The sequence below is a fragment of the Hypanus sabinus genome, chromosome 2 (genome assembly GCF_030144855.1).
Source record: "Hypanus sabinus isolate sHypSab1 chromosome 2, sHypSab1.hap1, whole genome shotgun sequence".
NCBI classification, from domain to species: Eukaryota; Metazoa; Chordata; class Chondrichthyes; order Myliobatiformes; family Dasyatidae; genus Hypanus; species Hypanus sabinus.
Genome location: NC_082707.1, coordinates 45564566 through 45588826, shown reverse-complemented (window position 1 = coordinate 45588826; position 24261 = coordinate 45564566). Strand labels below are relative to the sequence as shown.

The following is a 24261-nucleotide window of genomic DNA, read 5'->3' as shown; positions in this document are numbered from 1 at the left end:
AAAGTTTTCTTGGAGATTTAAAGCTAAACTTAAGATGGCGCTGGTTTTTCTCTGCAAGAGATGATATTATTTTGGTTCTTTTATTGTTTAATATATGATGGAATGTAAACACTCTCCTTTGTTGAGACGTTACTGTCTTTCTTGCAAGGTCATTTTATTTTTTTGTGTACTGGCTGGGGGGAGGAAGAGACGAGACCGACAGAGTGGCATATGGCTTTGTATTCTATCTTAGTTCGCTTGCCTTTTTTTTCCCCTTGGGCTTTTGGGGAGGCGGGTGGGTTTAGAGTTAGGAGTTTTTTCCTACTGGGTGGTTCCGGAACATGCATGTTTTCTATATAGTTGTATTCTTCATCACCGCTATCTTTGATAATCCCGAATTGGTATATGTTCTGCGCATGTTTAAAATAAATTAGAATAAAATTATAGTTTGGCAGTTAAACGGATTAATGTAATAAACTGGAATGTAAGTTGGAATCCTATTAAACAAAAAAAGACTTTTTAAATTATTAATCGATTCCAACCTGATATAACTTTTGCTCAGGAGACGCATATCAAGGTGGGAGATCAAAACAGATTTTTTTGCTGGTGGAATGGAATACAGCTCCATGCTACTTCTCTTTCTTTTTAAATATTTTTATTAATTTTTAAGCAATCATAAATAAAACATGAATACAAAGCGTTTGAGAGTACATAGTTGATAGTTTAAGTAGACATTCAAATATATAATAATCAATATATATAGCCTCCCAAACTCATAGTATTTATGAACAAAAGAAACAAAAAGGAAAAAAAAAACCAAAAAAAAAGAGAAGAAAAAAAACACTAACCAACATGGGCCATTGCATAATGTTAGATACATACAGTAGTGCCAATAACTCCGAACCTCCATCCAAATAATTAAGGATAATAAAAGTGAGGTTTAGGGAAAGACAATTTAGCTCATATGAAAATGTTGAATAAATGGTCTCCAAGTTTCTCCAAATTTAACTGAAGAATCAAAAACAACACTTCTAATTTTTTCTAAGCTCAAACAAGAAATAGTTTGAGAAAACCACTGAAATATAGTTGGAGGATTTCCAATTCAATAAAATAGATCTTCTAGCCATTAATGTAACAAATGCAATCATTCGTTGAGATGAAGAGGATAAGCGACTATTATCCACCATTGGTAAACCAAAAATTGCAGTAATAGGATGCAGTTGGAAATTGATATTCAGAACTCTTGAAATAATACTGAAAATATCTTTCCAGTAATTTTGTAAACAAGGGTAAGACCAAAACATATGGGTCAATGAAGCAACATCAGAATGACATCTGTCACAGGTTGGATTAACATGAGAATAAAATCGAGCAAGTTTATCCTTAGACATATGAGCTCTATGTACAACCTTAAATTGTATTAGGGCATGTTTAGCACAAATAAAGCACTAATAGTAAAATTTTCTCCCACTGCTCAGTGGATATAAGACAATGAAGTTCTTTTTCCCATTCCTTCTTAATTTTTTCTGATACTTCTGGCTGTATTTTCATGATCATATTATAAATGACAGCTACTAAACCCTTTTGAGAGCTAAAATTCTTTCCGTAATGTCCAACGGACATAGTTTTGGAAAAGACTGTAACTCATTATACAAAATATTCCTAACTTGCAAATATCTAAAAAAATGGGTTTTAGGTAAATTATATTTATTAGATAGCTGTTCAAAGGACATAACGCTATCATCCAAAAACAAATCACGAAAACATGTTATACCTTTTGTTTTCCATAAAAGAAAAGCTTGATCCATAAAATAGGGCCGAAAAAAAAAAATTAGATATTATAGGGCATGATAAAATAAACTTACTCAAACTAAAAAATTTAAGAAATTGAAACCAAATTCGCAATGTATATTTGACTATAGGATTAGTTATTTGCTTATTCAATTGAGATAAAGAAAAAGGAAGTGAAAATCCTAGAATTGAAAACAATGAAAAGTCTTGTACAGATTTACATTCCAAATTTACCCATTGTGGGCAAGCAGCTGTAGTCGATTCTTGTGTCCAAAATATTAAGTATTGTATATTAACTGCCCAATAGTAAAATCTCAAGTTTTGCAAAGCCAAACCACCCTCCTTCTTAGGCTTCTGTAAATATTTTTTGCCTAGTTGAGGATTTTTACTCTGCCACAGATAAGAAGATATTTTGGAGTCAATAATATCAAAAAAAGATTTAGGAATAAAAATTGGTAATGCTTGAAATAAATATAAGAATTTGGGTAATACCATCATCTTAATAGCATTAATTCGACCAACCAATGTCAAAGATAGTGGAGACCACCTGGTAGCAAGTTGCTTAATTTGGTCAATTAAGGGTAAAAAATTAGCTTTAAATAAATCTTTGTTTTTTAGTAATTTTAATACCTAAATAAGTAAAATAATCTGTAACAACTTTAAATGGTAAATTTTTATAAATTGGAATTTGCATATTTAATGGAAATAATTCGCTCTTAGTAAAATTCAATTTATAACCAGAAAAGTTACTAAACTGAGCAAGCAAGGACGAAATAGCAGGAATAGATCTCTCAAGGTCAGATATGTAGTGACAAATCATCAGCAACAAATCATCAGCATTTAATGATAACTTATACGTTCCCTCCCCTTGAGTAATACCCAAAATATTAGGTGATTCATGAATGGCTATAGCCAAAGGTTCCAAAGCAATGTCAAATAGTAAAGGACTTAAAGGACAACCTTGCCTTGTACCACGGAATAACTGAAAAAAAAAGATCTTTGATTATTGGTAAAAACCGAAGCCAAGGGTTTATAGTATATTAATTTAATCCATGATATAAATTTTGAACTAAAATTAAAATGCTGCAACGTATTAAATAAATATGGCCATTCAACTCTATCAAATGCTTTTTCAGCATCTAAGGAAATGACACATTCTGGTATTTTCGGTGAAGGAGTATAAATAATATTAATTATTTTTCTAATGTTAAAAGATGAATAGCGATTTTTAATAAATCCAGTCTGATCTTCAGAAATGATTAGAGGTAATATATTTTCTAATCTAGTAGCCAAAATTTTACTAAAAATCTTAAAATCCGTATTCAGCAAGGATATAGGCCGATAGGATGCACATTCAATAGGGTCTTTATCTTTTTTAAGAATTAAAGAAATAGAAGCTTCATAAAAAGATTGTGGCAATTTACCTATAATTAACACATCTTTAAAAATTTTACAAAGCCAAGGAGAAAGTATAGAGGAAAAAGATTTTAAAAATTCTGCTAAATAACCATCTGGACCAGAAGCTTTACCGGAATTCATCGAAACAATAGCCTTTTTAATTTCAGTTTCCGTGTTAGGTGTTATCTAAGAATACACTATCCTCTGCTGTTATTTTTGGAATATTCAATTTCCTTAAAAATTCACCTATTATAGAAGAATCCTCAGCAAATTCTGATTGATATAAGGAACTATAAAAACCTTGAAAGGCTTTATTTATCTCTTTATGGTCGATCGTCAGAGTGCCATCTTGTTTACAAATCCTGGTAATCTGTCGTTTAACAAAAGCAGTTTTCAATTAATTAGCCAATAATTTACCAGACTCATCTCCATATACATAAAGCTGGGTTCTAGATTTAATTAACTGATTTTCAATCGAAGAGGATAATAACATACTATGCTCCATTTGGAGTTCCACTCTTTCTCTATAAAGTTCTTTGCTGGGGGTCACTGAATAAATCTTATCAATTGCTTTGATTTTATCAACCAATGTTAATATTTTAGAATTAGTTTGCTTCCTAACTCCAGCAGAGTATGAAATAATCTGTCCACGAATAAATGCTTTAAAAGTGTCCCATAAAATTCCACTAGAGATCTCTGCTGTAGAATTTGTTAAGAAAAACAAATCAATTTGTTGTTGGATAAAATTAACAAAGTCTAAGTCCTGCAGTAAAATAGATTTGAACCTCCAAGATTTAGCATTCATAGATGAATAAATTATCTCAATAGATAACTTCAAAGGTGCATGATCAGAAATGGTAATAGAGTCATATTTACAATCCATAACATCTGTAAGTAAACGGTGATCAATGAAAAAGTAATCAATTCTTGAATAATTATGATAAACATGAGAAAAGTATGAAAACTCTTTGTCAATGGGGTGTAAAAAACGTCAAATTTCAAAAATTGCTGAACCAGTCATAAAGGAATTAATAAGAGAGGCCGATTTATTCGGAAGAGCTTGGGTGGGCTTGGATCTATCCATCGAAGGGTTTAAACAACAGTTAAAATCCCCACCCATTATCAGCCTGTACTGATTCAAATTAGGAAAGGGTGTAAATAGACACTTAAAAAATTCAGGACAATCAGTGTTTGGAGCATAAACATTAACTAAAACAACTTTTTGATTAAAAAGTAGACCAGTAATAAGCAAAAATCTACCTTGTGGGTCTGAAATTGTTTCATGGTGTATAAAGGAGGTTGAAGAATCTATAAAAATGGAAACGCCTCTTACTTTGGCTTGAGAATTCGAGTGGTATTGTTGGCCTTTCCAAAACCCAAAAAAGCGTTGACTTTCCACCTTCCTTACATGAGTCTCTTGTACAAAGATAACATTAGCATCATTCTATGGAATACTCTGAATATTTTTTTCCGTTTGATCGGATGATTTAAACCATTAGTATTCCAAGAAACAAAATTAATAACCCTATCCATATTGACAATATTTATTACAATTAACACATAAGGTTAAAAAAAAAGATGAACTCATGAATCCGGAAGAGGGAAGTAAGTTCAAGGAGGAACCGGAAGTCACGGCACTGCAACCATTTTTGTAGTTTCATATGGGCCCATGAAGTGAAACTAAGCATAAAGCAAGCAAAAAGAAAAGAAAGAAGAAAAATCCCCCTCCCTCCACCCTCAAAACCCCAGGAAAAAAGCCAAAAAGAGGCAAGCAAGCAATCTAACACTAAAATTACCCCCATGTCTCAAGACGGCAACTCAAACAAAAAAAGGTTGAATAAAAGATACAAACCACCCATATTATAAGGGGTTAGTATAACAAAAATTAAAATGATAAAACCTATTAATGAATAATATTGAATTAGTGTTTTAAAAGAAAGTTTGAAACTTATTCAGACACATCAAAACGGATGTGATGTTCCAAGCACTAAGGTCTTTCGGGAAGAAGAAACGACATTTTATTTTTTTTAAAAATCTTAATATTTAAACGTTAAAAATATTTAAAAAAATGTATACGAACTTAAAAGAAAACCCTAATAAATTACTTTCAAAACTAACAGATTAATAATATGAAAAAATAACAAACTCAGAATAAACCAAAAACTTTTACCATGTATAAAAAATACATGTAAGCCATACATTAAAAAAACATTATTTTATAAAAGATCCATATCTATAAACTAATTATTACATTAGTCAACCTGATAAAATGTTATTCTTCAAGAAATCTTTGAGCATCCGCTGGAGATTTGAACAGCCGATAAGTTCCGTCTTCGAGAGTAACTCTCAAATGTGCTGGAAATAACAGCACTTGTTTGTAGCCTTCCTGATGAATTTCCGACATAACCGATTTAAAAGCCATTCTTCCCCTTAAAACTTCGGGACTGTAGTCTTCCAGAATATGGAATTTTAAATCTTGAAAGCTGATCATACCCTTTTTCCGTGCAGCCCAAATCAAACGCTCTTTGGTATGAGGATAATGGATCCGGAGAATTACTTGTCATGGTTCAAACTTGAATCTGAATGAAAACCCGAAATGCGATGTGCACGGTCGATTATTAGAGGGGAATCCAGTACTTCTGAGCCAAAGACATCCATTAAAAATTTGGAGAAAAAAACAGTGAGATCGCCATTCTCAAATTTTTCCGGAATCCCAATTAACCGAAGATTTTGTCTTCGAGAGCGGTTTTCAAGATCAGTGATTTTAGATTTATAAAGATCCATCTGTTGAGAAGTCGAAGTTTGCTGTTGTTGCAAAGTTTCAATTATACGATCTCTCTGGCGAGCGGCTTCTTCAAGAACTAAAATACTTGCTTGTTGTTTTTGTGACTCCAGTGTAAGTGCTTGAAGTTTTGCGTCAAATGTCTTTAAAATTTCATCGAACGTAGAAAGCTTTGCGGTTAATTTACTCTCCAGTTTTCCAAGTCTGTTGTCCATAAGATTCGCAATTGCTTTTAAAGTTACCGGTTCTTTCGTCTGTTTCGATTCCTTTGCTTTAGACGTTTCAGCGAGTTGAAAATGATTCAAACAGTTGAAAAAAATTTCATATGTTTAAACCCCTTTAGAATAGGTATAAAAAGATCAATTAGGGGGTGTTTGTAGGTTAAAAAAAGTAAAAGGATTGGAGCAAAGCCTAAAACTGCTTCACTTCATAAGCGCCATCTTGAGACCTCTTCATGCTACTTCTCAGAGTAAAACTAAAGGCGTATTTATCTTCATTAAATCTAATATATTTACTCAAGACGATATTGAATCAGATTCAAATGATAGATTTTTAATTGTTAAAGGACTGATTTATAATAGAACGGCTGTTTTGGTCAATTTGTATGGCCCTAATTTAGATGATCTGTGGTGATCCACTTTCCAGCGCACTCGAACTGGCTCACAAAATGGTGCGCGCCAGCAAAGAGGCCCGCCCCAAAAAGGGCACCAGGCTTTCTTCAGCAGCAAGAGGAAAAGCCCGCGCGCAGGAAGGGACTGTGAATATGCGCCCCCTGCAGTATTCCCACCCGGGGAGGGTGGAAACGGGAAGGCTTAAAAGCGAGGCCGCGAAGTTTGAATAAATCTTTTAAACAACTGCAACTCACCGTCTGCATGTCGTTATTCCAGCACTGTGTGTAACACACCACTACAGATCCTTTTTTTAAAAGAAGTATTTGCTTTATTGCCGGATTTAAATGAGTATATGTTGATAATGGGTGGGGATTTTAACTGTTGTTTAAATCATATGATTGACAAGAGCTCAACTAATTAGCGATTTCCAAATCGTTCTGTGTCAGTTATTAACTCCTTTTTGACCGATTTTGGGTTGATCGAATTATGTAGGCATTAACACCCTGATAACAGAGAATATTCCTTTTTTTCGCATGTCTATAAAAAAAATTCGAGGATTGATTATATTATAATTGATCCTCGCCTTTTGCCTAATGTTAAAAACTGTGAATATGACGCTATTGCTATATCGGATCATGCGCCTTTGAGTCTGTCCTTTGAATTTGATGATGTCATTTTTGCCCGTCCACGAAGATAATGGCCAATCGGTTGGAGAGTATTTTGGGTATCATTTTTAAAGATCAAACAGACTTTATAAAGGGTCGTTATTCTTTTTCAAGTGTTTGGAGATTATTTTTGCATGTCTCAGACTTTATTGCAAAACTCTGATTTTATCTGTTTTACTGAAAGCCAGATAAAATATTTTTTTCTTTTTAATGATATAGGAGGTATATCCAAGTTAATTATATGGGATACATTCAAAGCATTTTTACGTGGTCAGATTATTTCTTATTCAGCTAAACTTAAAAAACAGACTAAAGCAGAATTAGATAAAATTTCAAAACAAATTAAAGATTTAGATAATATCTATGCGAATTCCCGTAATATTGACTTATTTAAAAAAAGGGTGGAACTTCAATCACAATATAACCTATTATTAACTCATTCAATTGAAGGTTATCTACTTAAGTTAAAGAGCCAATTGTATATGTTTGGAGATAAAAATAATAAACTACTTGCATCTCAATTAACATTGGCTGGAGCCAAAAGGCAAATTTTGAAAATTCACAGAAAGGATGGTACCCTGGCTCGGGAATATGAAGAAATTAATAAGATTTTTTCAAGATTTTTATACTGAACTTTATAAATCTCAATGTCCAGTAGATTCTTCTGAAATGAATGCTTTTATTTTTACGGAAGATTGCTTTTCCTAAAATTTCTGCTGAGGATCAAAAAAACACTTGATGCTCAAATTACTGAATCCGAAATTCATAAAGCTATTTTTTCAATGCAATCTGGTAAGGCCCCGGGACTTGATGGTTATCCTGTAGAATTTTATAAAAAATTTGGAAAATTGCTTTCTCCATATGTGTTGGAGCTGTTTAAAGATTCTTTTGTGAAAAGTGATTTACCCTCTACTTTTTATGAGGCTTCTATTTCTTTAATTCTCAAAAAGGAAAAGATCCTACTGATTGTGCCTCATACAGACCTATTTCATTATTGAATGTTGATGCTAAGACTCTCTCGAAGATAATGGCCAATCGGTTGGAGAGTATTTTGGGTATCATTTTTAAAGATCAAACAGGCTTTATAAAGGGTCGTTATTCTTTTTCAAGTGTTTGGAGATTATTTAACATTATATGTGTGCTAAAATTCCATAATGCGTTGTATCTTTGGATGCTGAAAAAGCATCCAATCGAGTCGAATGGAAATATTTATTTAATGTTTTAGAAAAATTTGGTTTTGGTATTAATTTTAATAATTGGATTAAAATGATATATAAAGCTCCTATTGCTACTGTTGTCACTAATAATTGTAGGTCTCCTGTTTTTCAGCTATCACAGGGGACAAGACAAGTTTGTCCATTAAGTCCTTTGTTATTTAACTTAATATTAGAACCCCTTGCTATTGCTCTTCGTGAAGCCAAAAATATTCATGGGATTTTTGTGAATGACACCATGCACAAGATCTCTCTTTACGCTGATGATTTACTGGCATATCTATCCAAGTCACAGTCCTGACCTTAATCCTACAGAAATATTGTGGAAAGACCTGAAGCAAGCAATTAATGCCAACATCCCAGAGTTGAAGCAGCTTTATAAGGAAGAATGGCCTAAAATTCCTCCAAACTGATGTGCAGAATTGATTAACGGTTACCGGAAATGTTTAAGTCATTACTCTACGAGGGGGTCACACCAGTTACTGAAAGCAAAGATTCACATACTTTTTCCAACAAATTTTGGATCATTTTTTCAATAAATAAATGAAGTATAATATCCTTTGGGTTACTTATTTGAGTTCTCTTTATCTAGTTTTAGAATATGTGAAGATCTGATCAAATTTTAGGTCACATTTATGCAGAAATAAAGAAACTCCTTCAAGGTTTACAAACTTTCTAGCACCAACGTATATGCACTTTGACAATAAATTTCCTTTGAACTTACTGTAAATCACAAGTCATTAATAAAGAAGTTTAGTTGACTATCTAGCAAATGACAATTCGGGCTATTCTCAGTGAATTTTTTTTTTAAATCACAAAATAAAGCTTGCAGGATTCAGTAATCTTGCTCATTGTGAAAGGTTGAACATTTCACCTCAGTAGCAAAATGTTCCATCATAAAAAGTGCCTACATTTTCTACATTCTAAATTTAGTAATCACAAAAGGTAGTTTAAAAAATTTAAATGTTAAAATATTTTACCACAGAATATTCCTACTTACCTCCTGTATATTAGGCGTTTCCAGAAGTTCACCAAATACAAAAACCCCAGGGGCCTCCAGAACTTGATTAATAAGGGTTGTCAATGCTGAACCTTTGGCATTCCTAGACAACAAAATGAACTGTTCCAAAGGATTACTTGTAGCTTTTGATTCACCTGCCATTGCACCAAAGTGGTTAACTGTAAAATGAAGGAACATTTAAGTTTTACTATGGTTGAAATTTTAAAAAAAATTAATCAAGTAAATGAAGCAATGCATGCTATAAACAGAGCTCTGAGTTGCCATACTCTGTCCTAATTTTACCTGTAATAAGGAAAAAGACTCAAAACACCAACCTTTAAATGATTGCATTAGCAGCAATCTGATATATACTGAATATAACTTTAGATAATATTTTAATCAACTAATCACATTGACTTTCTTTCTATTAAGTAATGAGCTAAGAAAATTGCAAAACCAAATGATATACAGAAGAAAAGAAAGCAGACAGAAAAGTTGTGTCAAAGCAGGGGTATGGTAAACAGGGCCCAGAAATCCCTTGTCATTTGCTATATTTTGATTTATAAAATCCAATGTGAACGAGTCATATTGGCAGAGACAAATAAATGGAGTAAGATATTGATTCAGAATAACCTTAGTGGGTACACAATGAATGTTACAGAAATAACTACTTAAGTGAAAAGGAATTGATTAATGATTTGGTTATATCACTTGAGTCCGAAATGAAAGGCATAAAGCCAGAACTGTGTGGGGTTCTGGTCATATTCCAGCAAAAGCATTCAAGTGGCATTGCAAGATAAAACGGAAACAGACAAACCAATAAAGCAATAGGGTAAGAAAGTATATGATTCAGTTATAAAGATTAACAAAATGGTACAGTGCCTAGCATTAATCCTTCAATACTCTGTTACATATTTATATCCAACTTGACAACACCCTCGTCAAGTACTGACAGTTTACTTTTCTTCAGAACTCATACAATTAAATTCACACAATTAAAAAAACACAAGCTTAAGAGTTACAAGAGGTCAAACTTTTGTTTGGAACAACACTTGTCAACTTATTTGATTTTCAAAACAGTACTGTTAAGTTGAAACACTTTGCTGATATCCTAAACAAGGAAGAACAGGTTAAAACTGGTAAAAGGGAATTTTGACACAGATATCAGATGCTTTCTGATAGGCCAGATGGAGGGTAAAGTCTTAATTCAATCATAATATTGTTTGCTAGTGGACATGATAATAGTTTTTCTTTATTTTGGAATTATGAGATGAGACAAGTTAAATAAAGTACAGTGAATTGGGCCAACCATTTATCTGAGATAACTCTTAAAGGAACAAAAACTAACCAAGAAAATAGCTGGATTTCTTTCCCTTATTTGAGACAATATACCAGTTAATTAGGACAAATGACTGTTGATGAACGGCTTCAGCTGTGTACTTTTGTGGCCATTAGAGATTACACTGTGAACAGTCTAAAATGTGTCAGTTGCTTGTCTTGTATTCAAAAACCAGTGATTTTTGTCACTGATATTGGTGAGAAATAAGCAGTAAGACAATTCAGAACTGTTTTGTTCATTCCCTGCAGCCTCAAGCATTCAGGCTTGGAGATACCAGAAACAGCTGGGAGTAAAAATGAAACATTTTCGCTACTTCAACAAATTAGGAAGTACAAAGAATTTGAAAATATCAACAATCATCTTGAATATTACAATGAAAATGAATAAATGAAGGACACAATTGTCAAAAGAATTGTATGAAGGCAGTCCATTATCTGCAGTAGGCGTCTGTGCTGATCTTGTGCATTCACAGTCAATTAAAATAACATTGCAATATACAATGAATTCCTCTGCCCATAAACATTTGGAATTAATACACTGTTTTACAGTACTGTAGTAGCATTGATAATGCTGTAATTTGTTTTGTATTTCATTTAAATACATGATTTCTTACTTATTAAACTGATAGCATCTTTTTTTAATACCTGTTTAACTATTCCCTTGAAACTTCAGCTAATTAGTGAAGCCGCTTAATTGGCCCAAAATGTACTGATCCTGATGTGCCCCAATTAACTGGAATCCACCAGACTTAAATTGATTTTTTTAAAAAATTCCAACTGGCAATAATAATAATAAATACAATGAAGGAGAGCTGACTTTTTCGGGCTTGTGGCATCTCTCAGCCTAATTTGTTATAATTTCAGACAGACATACTTTATTGATCCCGAGGGAAATTGGGTTCAATATGGGTTTAAATGAAACTGTGGAAATCTCACATGGGTTGTGAAGGAGTATTCTATGAAATTGTAAAAATGCTCCTGTATTTCTTCAATAAGATCAGTATTTCCTTATCTACCATAAACTCATATTTTGAGTTTCACAGACTGTACCTTAAAATACAGCAGCCCACTAGAAATGAATAAACCCTTCAGGTATATTATGCAAAATGTTAAGAGGAATTTCGGTACTGACCAATATATTTTACAATTTTCTCTCAGGCTTTCATCAACTTCTTAAAACTGTGATGAATATATGAGATTAAGTTTTCTTTTATTTAATTGAAACTTTAACCAGGGTTTTCCAGCTGGACAATGTACCTCATAAGGATAAAGTGTTGAATAACTGCACAAATTATTATGTAAAACGGTAAATTATAGAGTTAAAGAAAGACAGAATGAAAACAAGACCTTTTAGCCCACTGTCATCACCAATTATCAACCACTTATTTACACCAATCCTGCATCAATCCAATTATTTTGTATTTGTTCCACATTCCATCAACTTCCCCAAGATTGGACCACTCACACAAGTACGAGGGTCAATTTACAGTCTGCCCTCCTTATCCGCGGGGTCTGCACGTGCGGATTCAACCAACTGCGGAGTGGGAAAACCCGGAAGTGCTCTCTCCAGCACTTGTTGTTTGAGCATGTACAGATTATTTTTTTCTTGTCATTACTCCCTAAACAATACAGTATAACAACTATTTACATAGCATTTATGTTGTATTAGGTATTGTAAGTAATCTAGAGATGATTTAAAAGTACAGGCAGTCCCTGGGTTATGAACATGTTCTGGTCCTGAGTCCGTCTTTAAGTCGGATTTGAAGTCGGAACAGGTACATCCGGTATTATTTAGCCTCAGTCAAATGTTTTTCTTAGTATATAGTATATATTTTAACCTTTCTATGCATATAATACACTAAAGAAACATACATATTTCAATAATTAAACCACTGTGTTGCTTAGTAATAATTGTAGCTTTCATCGGGGCAGGGCCTTTCACATGCTCCATTAAAATTGTTCCGATCGTTGACCAACAGTAGCCTAACACTTTTCCAATGACCGATGGCGTTTCACCTCTTTCCGATCGCTTTATTACTTCCACCTTATTTTCAATTGTGATTGTGATTATTTTCGTGAACAGAAACACTGCGGATTCAGAGCTGTGCCAGGTCCGAAAGACAACCGCACTGAGACAGGTTAAATAAAGTCTGGGGTTCCACTGGGTCCTAAAGACCACCGCACAAAAACAGTTTAAATAAAGGACTTGAGCATCCGCGTATTTTAGTATCCACGGGGAGTCCGGGAATCAATCCCCCACGGATAAGGAGGACCAACTGTATACTGGTGAAATAATCCACCAGATCACACCTCTTTGGAATGTTAGGAGAAAATGAGCATTGGAGGAAACCCACGTGGTCACAGGGAAAATGTGCAAATTCCACACAAAAAGCAATCATGATCAGAAGTGAACCCCAGTATCTGGCTGTCCACATGAAAGTTATTTAGCGAGCTCTTTTCAGATGTTTTACAGTAGCAGTGATTCCAACAAATCTTTAAAATCCAAGCTTTGGAGAGAGCGCAAAAGAGATTTACCATGACGCTGCCTAGATTAGAGGGCATGTGCTTACTCTAAGAAGTTGGACAAACTAGGGCCATTTTCTCTGAAGCAGCAGAGGCTGAGTGGAGACCTGAAAGTTTATAAAACTATGAGAGCCACAGATAGACAGCCAGTAGCTTCTTTTTTACCCCAGAATTGGAATGTCTAATTCTGGAGGATATATACTTACATAAAGGGGGAAGTGCAAAGGAGACAAGCTAGCTAGCTATTTATTTATTTATTCATTCATTCATTTACACACACACACAGCAGTGGGAACGCACTGCCGGAATGGGCTGGAAGCACATATGATAGAGGTTTAAAGAGGTTCTCAGATAGTCATGTGGATGCGCAGAGAATGGAGGAATATGGAACAAGGGCAAGCAGAAGGGATTAGTATAATTAGGCATTATTGGCTTAATTAGTCATAACATAATAATTTGAAGGGCCTGTTCCTAAACTGTACCGCTTCTCACGCCACTGAGGGCAGAAACAGGATGATATAGCAAATTAATGTGTCACTGAGAAGCTGGTGAGGGGGCAGGGCTTCAGGTTTTTGGATAATTGGGATCTCTTCTTGGGGAGAAATGACCCGTTCAAAAGTGACGGGTTGCACCTGAATCTGAAGGCAGGTTTATTAGAGCTGTTGGGGAGGCTTTAAACTAATTTGGCGGGAGGGGGTGTGGGAACCAGAGTGAAAGGACTCACAATAGAATGGACGGTAAAAAGCAAAGATAGCGTGCAGTCAGACTGTCAGGAAGGACAGGCAAATGATAGGACATAATTGCAGCCAAGCTGGGTGAGTATCAGTGCATTGCAGATGCAGAATCAGAAAAGGTAGCAAATACAGTGCTCAAAATGTTATACAGTATCTCAATGCATGGAGTATAAGAAATAAGGTGCATGATCTTGTTGCACTATTACAGATCGTCAGATATGATGTTGTGACCATTACTGAATCTTGGCTAAAGGATGGTTGTACTTGGGAGCTACATGTCCAAGGTTACACATTGTATTGGAGGGATAGGAAGGTAAGCAGAGGGGATGGTGTGGTCCTGCTGGTAAAGAATGGCATCAGATCAGTAGAAAGATGTCGAATCCTTGTGGGTTGAGTTAAGAAATTGCAAGGGTAAAGACCCTGATGGCAGTTATATACATAGGCCTCCCAACATTAGCTGGGATGTGCACCACTGATTACAACAGAAATTCGAAAAGGAGTGTCAAAAGGACAACATTAAGATAATCATGGGAGATTTCAACATACAGGTTGATTGGGAAAATTAGGTAGGAAATTGATCTCAAGACAGTGAGTTTATTGAATGCCTATGTGATAGTTTTTTTAGAGAAGTTTGTATAATGTATAATGTTTGTATCAGCTATAATGGTTTGGGTGTTATGTAACGAACCAAAGGCAATTAGGGAGCTTAAGGCAAAAGAACCTTTAAGAGTCAATGATCACAATATGATTGAATTCAAATTGAAATATGAAAGGGAGAAAATGAAGTCTGACATAGCAATATTCAGTGCAGTAAAGGAAATTACAGTGGTATGACAGGAGTTGGCCAAATTGGAAGGAGATACTGGCAGGGATGACAGCAAAGCAGCAACAGCATGAGTTTCTGAGAAAATTGGAGAAGATGCAAGATAGATGTATTAAATAATCAAATAGCAAAACAGTGGCTGACAAGAGAAGTCAAAGCAAATATAAAAGATAAAGAGAGGATATACAAAGTAAAAATTAGTGGGAAGACAAGAGGATTGAGAAGTTTTTAAACCCTACAGACAGCAATTAAAAGTATCATTAAGGAGGGAAAAGATGAAATATGAAAGCAATATGGCAAATAATATCAAAGTGGATACTAAAAGCTTTTTAAAGTATGTAAAAAAAAATAAGATTTTTTGATTAGAGGTTAGAGCGGATATAGAACCACTAGAAAATGAGGAAGAAATAGTAACAGGCGACAGGGAGATGGCAGATGAACTAAATTAATATTTTGCATCAGTCTTCACTGTCAAAGACACTAGCAGTGTTCCAGGTATTGAAGGACAAGAGGGCAGAGAAGTGGGTGTAGTTATTATTACAAGGGAGAAGGTGCTCAAAAAACTGAAAGACCTAAAAGTACAAAAGTCACCCGGACCAGATGAACTGCACCCTAGGGTTCTGAAAGAGGTAATGATAGAGACAGCGGAGGCAATAATAATGATCTTTCAAAAATCACTGGACTATGGCATAGTGCCAGAAGACTGGAAAATTGCAAATGTCACTCCACTCTTTAAGAAAGAGGGAAGACAGCAAAAAAGAAAATTATACACCAGTTAGCCTGACCTCAGTAGTTAGGAAGATGCTGGAGTCAATTGTTAAGGATGAGGTTATGCAGTACTTGATGTCACAGGACAAAGTCAGCATGGTTTCCTTAAGGGAAAATCATAGAAACATAGAAAATAGATGCAGGAGTAGGCCATTCGGCCCTTTGAGCCTTCACCACCATTCAGTATGATCATGGCTAATCATTCAACTCAGAACCCTGTACCTGCTTTCTCTCCATACCCCCTGATCTCTTTAGCCACAAGGGCCATATCTAACTTCCTCTTAAATATAGCCAATGAACCAGCCTCAACTGTTTCCTGTGGCAGAGAATTCCACAGATTCACCACTCTCTGTGTGAAGAAGTTTTTCCGCATCTCGGTCCTAAAAGGCTTCTCCTTTATCTTTAAATTGTGACCCCTCGTTCTGGACCTCCCCAACATCGGAAACAATCTTCCTGCATCTAGACTGTCCAATTCCTTCAGAATTTTATACATTTCAATAAGATCCCCCCTCAATCTTCTAAATTCCAGTGAGTATAAGCCTAGACGATCCAGTCTTTCTTCATATGAAAGTCCTGCCATCCCAGGAATCAATCTGGTGAACCTTCTCTGTACTCCCTCTATGGCAAGAATGTCTTTCTTGCATAGGGGACCAAAACTGCACACAATATTCTAGGTGTGGTCTCACCAAGGCCTTGTACAACTGCAGTAGAACCTCCCTGCTCCTGTAGTCAAATCCTTTGCTATGAATGCCAACATACCATTTGCCTTTTTCACCGCCTGCTGTACCTGCATGCCCACCTTCAATGACTGATGCAAAATGACACCCAGGTCTCGTTGCATCTCCCCTTTTCCTAATCAACCACCGTTCAGATAATAATCTGTTTTCCTGTTCTTGCAACCTCACATTTATCCACATTAAATTGCATCTGCCATGAATTTGCCCACTCACCTAACCTATTCAAGTCACCCTGCATTCTCCTCATAGCTAACACCGCCGCCCAGCTTCGTGTCATCCGCAAACGTGGAGATGCTGCATTTAATTCCCTCGTCTGAATCATTAATATATATTGTAAACAACTGGGGTCCCAGCACTGAGCCTTGCTGTACCCCACTAGTCACTGCCTGCCATTATGAAAAGGTCCCATTTACTCCCACTCTTTGCTTCCTGTCTGCCAGCCAATTCTCTATCCACCTCAATACCATAACCCCAATACCATGTGCTTTAAGTTTGCACACTAATCTCCTGTGTGGGACCTTGTCAAAAGCCTTTTGAAAATCTAAATATACCACATCCACTGGCTCTCCCCTATCCACTCTACTAGTTACATCTTCAAAAAATACTATAAGATTCGTCAGACATGATTTTCCTTTCACAAATCCATGCTGACTTTGTCCGATGATTTCACCTCTTTCCAAATGCGCTGTTATCACATCTTTGATAACCGACTCTAGCATTTTCCCCACCACCGATGTCAGACTAACCCGTCTATAATTCCCCGGTTTCTCTCGCCCTCCTTTTTTAAAAAGTGGGGTTACATTAGCCACCCTCCAATCCTCTGGAACTAATCCAGAATCTAAGGAGTTTTGAAAAATTATCACTAATGCATCCACTATTTCTTTGGCTACTTCCTTAAGCACTCTACTATCTGGCCCGAGGGATTTATCTGCCTTTAATCCCTTCAATTTACCTAACACCACTTCCCTACTAACATGTATTTCCCTCAGTTCCTCCATCTCACTAGACCCTCAGTCCCTTACTATTTCCGGAAGATTACTTATGTCCTCCTCAGTGAAGACAGAACCAAAGTAGTTATTCAATTGGTCTGCCATGTCTTTGTTCCCTATGATCAATTCACCTGTTTCTGACTGTTAAAGGACCTACATTTGTCTTGACCAATCTTTTTCTTTTCACATATCTATAAAAGCTTTTATAGTCAGTTTTTATGTTCCCTGCCAGCTTTCTCTCATAATCATTTTTCCCTTTCCTAATTAAGCCCTTTGTCCTCCTCTGCTGGTCTCTGAACTTAGGTGTCCTAGGTGTGCCGCATTTTTTTTGCTCATTTATATTTTTCTTCTTTGAACTTGATACTATCTCTAATTTCCCTTGTCAGCCACGGGAGCACTACCTTCCCTGGTTTATTCTTTTGCTGAACTGGGATGAACAATTGTTGTAGTTCAACCATGCGATCTTTAAATGCTTGCCATTGCATATCCATCAACCCTTTAAGTATCATTTGCCAGTCTATCTTAGCTAATTCACGTCTCATACCTTCAAAGTTACCCTTCTTTAAGTTCAGAACCTTTGTTTCTGAATTAACTATGTCACTCTCCATCTTAATGAAGAATTCCACTATATTATGGTCACTCTTACCCAAAGGGCTTCACATGACAAGATTGCTAACCCTTCCTCATTGCTCAATACCCAATCTAGAATGGCCTGCTCTCTAGTTGGTTCCTCAACATGTTGGTTCAGAAAACCATACCGCATACGTTCCAAGAAATCCTCTTCCTCAGCACCCTTACCAATTTGGTTCACCCAATTGATATGTAGATTGAAGTCACCCATTATGACTACTGTTCCTTTATTGCACGCATTTCTAATTTCCTGTTTAATGCCATCCCCAACCTCACCACTACTGTTAGGTGGCCTGTACACAACTCCCACCAGCGTTTTCCACCCCTTAGTGTTATGCAGCTCTACCCATATCGATTCCACATCCTCCAGGCTAATGTCCTTCCTTTCAATTGCATTAATCTCCTCTCTAACCAGCAATGCTACCCCAGCTCCTTTTCCTTCCTGTCTATCCCTCCTGAATATTGAATATCCCTGGATGTTGAGCTCCCATCCTTGGTTACCCTGGAGCCATGTCTCTGTGATCCCAACTATATCATATTCATTAATAACTATCTGCACATTCAATTCATCCACCTTGTTCCGAATGCTCCTCGCATTGACACACAAAGCCTTCAGGGTTGTTTTTACAACACTCTTAGCCCTTATACAATTATGTTGAAAAGTGGCGCTTTTTGCTTTTTGCCCTGGATTTGCCTGCCTGCCACTTTTACTTTTCACCTTACTACTTTTTGCTTCTACCCTCATTTTACACCCGTCTCTCTGCACTTGTTCCCATCCCCCTGCCACATTAGTTTATCTTGCCTGATGAACCTGTTGCATTTCTTTGAGGAGATTACAAGTAGGAAAGATAAAGGGGATGCAGTGGATGTTGTATATTTGGACTTTCAGAAGGCCTTTGACAAGGTGCCACACATGATGCCACTTAACCGAGTTGAGTTGGGCAGAGGTCAGTGTTGGAACTGCTTTTTATGTTGTATATCAATGAATTTCATGATGGAATAGATGGCTTTGTTGCCAAGTTTGCAGACAATATGAAGAATGGTGGAGGTTCAGATAGTGTTGAGGAATCAGGTAGGTTGCAGAAGGACTGAAGACAGATTAGGAGAATGGGCAAGAGAGCAGCAAATGAAATACAATGTTGGAAAATGCATGGTCGTGCACTTCCGTAGAAGAAATAAATGTGCAGACTACTTTTTAAACGGTGAGGAAATCCACAACTCTGAGATGTAAAGGGACTCGGGAGTCCTTGTGCATAACAGCCTGAAGGTTAACTTGCAGGTTAAATCATTGGCGAGGAAGGCAAATGCAAGGTTAGTATTCATTTCAAGAGGTTAGAATACAAGAGCAGGGAATACGAAGCTGAGGCTTTACAAGGCACTGGTGAGGCCTCATCTTGAGTATTGTGAACAGTTTTGAGCTCCTCATCTTAGAAGAGATGTGCTGGCATTGGAGAGGGTTCAGGAAAAGTTCACAAGGATGATTCCAGGAATGAAAGGGTTATCATACAATGAACTTTTGATAGCTCTTGGGTCTGTGCTTACTGGAATTTAGAAAGATGGGTGGTGGGGGGGGGGGGGGGGAAATCTCATTGAAACCATTTGAATGCTGCAAGATCTAGATGGAGTAGGTGTGAAAAGGATGTTTCCCATTTTGAGGGAGTCCAGGACAAGAGGGCACGCCTTCAGGATAGAGGGGCATCCAGTTAAAACAGTGATGCAGAGAAATTTCTTTAGCCAGAGGGTGGTGAATTTGTGGAACTTATCACCACAGGCTGCTGTTGGAAGCCAGGTAATTGGGTGTATTTAAGGTCGAGCTTGACAGGTTCTTCATTGGACACAGACAGTATCATAGGTTACAGGGAGAAGGCTGGGGAGTGGGGCGTTGGAGAGGAAAAAGGATCATCCATGATGGAATTGTGGAGCAGACCTGATGGGCCAAATGGCCTAATTCTGATTCTATGTCTTATGAATGTTAACAAAATCTAACTATCTTTGTGTTACGTAATGGATTATCTTTGAATTTTCTTCCTTCACATGCATAAACTTTAATCATTTATTGCTGAACTCTGCAAGTGAGAAATTGAGATTATCTGCATCCTTAATGAATACATTTGCTTTCTGCTTATCTAAACATCAATCTTCAAATACTCAATTTAAGAAATTTTCTCTAATTCTGTCAGTGATTTTAACTTCTTTCCTATTTAAAAACAAATACATATTAATCCTTTCGTCATCTTTCTTTATACCTCCTCAGTGGCTCAACATTAAAATATGATTGTTTACAGCTTTATTAATAGCATTTTCATAAACTGGTTCTTATTACTCTTTTAAACTGAATCAATTCAATGCACCAACTTTTGATCAGCTTTTATCTATCTATTCTGAAAGCTGGCTTGGTTCCATTAGCCATTATTACCCAACTTTCAAAAGCTGGCATTGTGCTATTTTTAAACTGTCTAGCCTGCTGAGTTCTGCCAGCATTTCGTGTTTTTTTATTTACTTCCAAACATTATACATTCAAAATATTCCAGCATAACAAACAATCTGCTGGAGAGTTCCATGGATTGCGAATCTATGGAAGGAAACAACGTTTTGGGCCTTAACCCTGCATAAGGTCACCAGCACAAATCTCCACCTGAACTGAATTTACATTTTTTCAAAAATCTTCCTTTAACAGAAACTGCCTTTTCACGATTCTACTATGCAGCAATTCATAAAAGATCATTCAAACAATCCAGGAATTTCTCTTTCATATTGTCTCTGTACACCTTGGGGGGGGGGGGGGGATGGCTAAGCACGAAACTTCTTTTAGATTTAAATCATTAATTCAGGTTTAAGAAATGTCTTCCACATAATGCAAGTATTAAGATTAGCTGTTCAGGTAAAAGTGTCAAGGAAAGGATATACAGAATGTGGCAGTCTCGTTTGTTCTATATAACTATGCAGACGGTTAATTTCACTTATGATCATCACTTGTGTATGGATAGCCGATAACACACATCCTTTGATAGAAGAGGCCCGAAGATTTCTAGAGACAGAAATCAGTGAGTACACGACCTATGATACTTTACTATCCACGTTCTACCTCTTGAGGTTGCCACATTCTGAACGTCAGGATTTTGAGGACTTTCGTCCAGTTTTGCCCACGCACATGTTCAGGCGCAGCTCCTTGAGGGGAAGAAACGCCACGAGACACGTTAAGGGGTGAAAACCCGATCCCCGCACCCACAAACAAAAAGAACACTTCACGCCGCTCCTCCCAGGCCTGGGCCTACATTCCTACAGCCACGACCTGCTGGCAATTCGGGGCTCCAACGGCACATGGCATACAGCCGGCATTTCCTGCACTCCGATGTCCCATCACACATCAGTAGTTATTTGGGATCCGTATGTTTTTATGTAACTTACCTGCGGCAAAACCCTTTGCCGTTGTCCCTCATTCAGAGGTAAACTGGACAGGCGCCTCCGCTGCGAGCCTATTGGATGGAAAAAGATTGCGTTCGGGTCCGCCCCCTTGAACCAACTCGGAATTTGATTCGCTTCTTTGGTTATCCATCTGGACGTGTGGCTCCGCCCCCTGCTCCTTTCAGGAGATGGAAGGAGTTGGCAGCTCGGCTACGTTCCGAAATTTGAATTTAAATTTCCCTCGGCGCTGCTGAAAGGTTTTATTCTAATTCGCGACTAAATGGGAATTAAAACAGTGGAAGCCCGAAATGTAGCAGAAGAGGGTGAAGATTAAGAGTACCACATTCGTGGACAACACATAAAATGCTGAAGGGGCTCTGGATAACTGGATCATCTACGGAGGGAAATAAAACAGTCAACTTTTCAGGCCGAAACTCTTTGTCATAACTGGAGATTCTGTATATAATATTTTCAGATTATTAGATCTGCCAGACAGATGCAATATCCTTGACCCAAAACCCAAAACGTAGACTTCTTTTCAATGATGTTTCAGATTTCCAGCATCTGCATTTTCATGCTCAAACTCAAACCATGGATAGGCAATGCGTATGAAAGAGGAATTGTTTATAATCAAAATAACTGCTTATAACCAATATTCACTGTTTGAAAGTGATTTTACCCATTTTTTGGGTGGAGAATTTGTCAAATTCATCAAATTTTCCCTGCTTTTGAATTCACTGACCATTTCCAACATCTCCCCACTTTCTTGATCTCTCTGTCTCCATCTGGGAAGACAGATTATCCAACCACACTTGCTTCAAACACACTAACTCCTGCAACAACCTATACTATACCTTCACACCCTGTCTCCTGAAAAGGACACCTTTTTCCCTTCTAATTTCTCCATCTCTTGCATCTGTTTTCAGTGTTAGACCCTCCATTCTAGGACATTTTAAAAAATAGGGGTTCCCCTCACCACCCATGGTCGTAGATGAAACCCTCACCTGTATCTCCTCCATTTCCTATATTTCTTCTCTTAACCCTCCTCCCATTGGACGGAACAGAGAGACTTTGTGGATCCAGAATTGGCTTGCCAACAGAAAGCAAAGGGTGGTTGTAGATGGCTCGTATTCTGCATGGAGGTCAGTGACCAATGGTGTTCCGCAGGGATCTGTTCTGGGACCCCGCTCTTTGTGATTTTTATGAATTACCTGGATGAAGAAGTAGAAGGGTGGGTTAGTAAGTTTGCTGATGACACAAAGGTTGGGGGTGGTGTGGATAGTCTGGAGAGTTGTCAGAGGTTACAGTGGGACACAAATAGGATGCAGAACTGGGCTGAGAACTGGCAGATGGACTTCAACCCAGATAAGTGTGAAATGAAGTGGTTCATTTTGGTGGGTCCAATTTGAAGACAGAATATAATATAAATGGTAAGACTCTTGGCAGTGTGGAGGATCTGATAGATCTTGGAGTACGTGTCAATAGGATACTCAAAGCTACTGCATAAGTTGACAGTGTTGTTAAGAAGGTGTATGCTGTTCAAGAGCTGTGAAGTAATGTTACAGCTATATATGACCTTGGTCAGACCCTACTTGGAGTACTGTGTTCAGTTCTGTCACCTCACTACAGGAAGGATGTGGAGATAATGCAGAGGAGATTTACAAGGATGTTGCCTGGATTGGAGGATGTACCTTATGAGAATAGGTTGAGTGAACTTGGCCTTTTCCCCATGGAGCGACAGAGAATGAAAGCTGACCTGATAGACAGACAGATATACTTAGAGGTACTTATAGAGGTGTATAAGATGATGAGAGGCATTGATCGTGTGGATAGCTGGAGGCTTTTTCCCAGGGCTGAAATGGCTAACACGAGGGAAGTGCTTGGAAACAGGTACCGAGGGGATGTCAGGGGTAAGTTTTTCACACACAAAATGCTGGGTGCATGGAATGAACTGCAGGCGGACGTGATGGAAGTGGATACAATAGGGTCTTTTAAGAGCCTCCTAGAAAGGTACATAGAGTTAAAAAATAGAGGGCTACGTGCTAGGGAAATTCTAGACAGTTTCTAGAGTAGGTTACATGTTTGGCACAATATTGTTTGCCAAAGGGCCTGTAATATGCTGTAAATATCTATGTTCTATGTATTTCACCGGATTCTTACCTTACACCACAGTTCTATGTATCTAGCACATCATTGTCTGACACTTCCAGCAGCTACAATGTGATCCCACCACCAGCCACTTCCCGGTTTGCACATCTTTCCCAACCCATCCACCCCACTGTCCCTCTCTGGGGGCTTCTCCCAGAAACTGTAGAAGGCTGCAGCAGAGCACCTTTCTCCTTCACCCAGGTCCCTGAAGAGCTCTTCCAGGTGAGGCAGAGATTCACATAAATCTTCTCAAACCTTGTTTATTGCCTTCTGTGATCAATGAGGCCACTTCTACATTAGTGAGACCGAAAGTGCAGATTAGGCAATTTATTTGCCAAGCACCCACACTTAGTCTCACATTTACTTTTAGTTCCCCTCCGCATTCCTGCACTGACCTGTCTGTTCTTGGCCTTCTCCGCTGCTGGGTGAGGCAAAGTGCAAACTAGCAAAATATTTGACTTGGGAGGTCTAGACCCAGCAGAAAATCTAAAACAGAATTTTCTTTTTACTCCTGTCTTGATTTACTCACTTCCTCCTGAATCAACCAACTTCACTTCATCCTGTCTCTTTCCCCCTCCATACAGTCCTTCCAGTACTGTTGCCATCTTCCTTTTTCGGTACCACGCTCCACCTTCCTTTCCTGTAAGATTCTATCATATATAATCCTCTGTTGCCTCCTCCTAACATATCCCTGCCTCTGTCACTATTTCCACTCCCCCTCCTTCA

The 24261-nt window shown here is 37.3% G+C and overlaps 1 protein-coding gene across 1 annotated transcript in view; it reads right to left on the bottom strand.

Moving 5' to 3' along the window:
* Nucleotides 1–21487, bottom strand: part of cops7a (COP9 constitutive photomorphogenic homolog subunit 7A) — a 43327-nt gene extending 21840 nt beyond the window's left edge. The window contains exons 1-2 of the mRNA XM_059945358.1: nt 21391–21487; nt 9441–9619 (exon numbers count right to left, since the gene is read on the bottom strand). Of these exons, the coding sequence (XP_059801341.1) occupies nt 9441–9602 (162 nt within the window). The 5' untranslated portion in view covers nt 9603–9619; nt 21391–21487. The remainder of the gene's footprint in view (nt 1–9440; nt 9620–21390) is intronic.
* Nucleotides 21488–24261: the final 2774 nt, after the last annotated feature.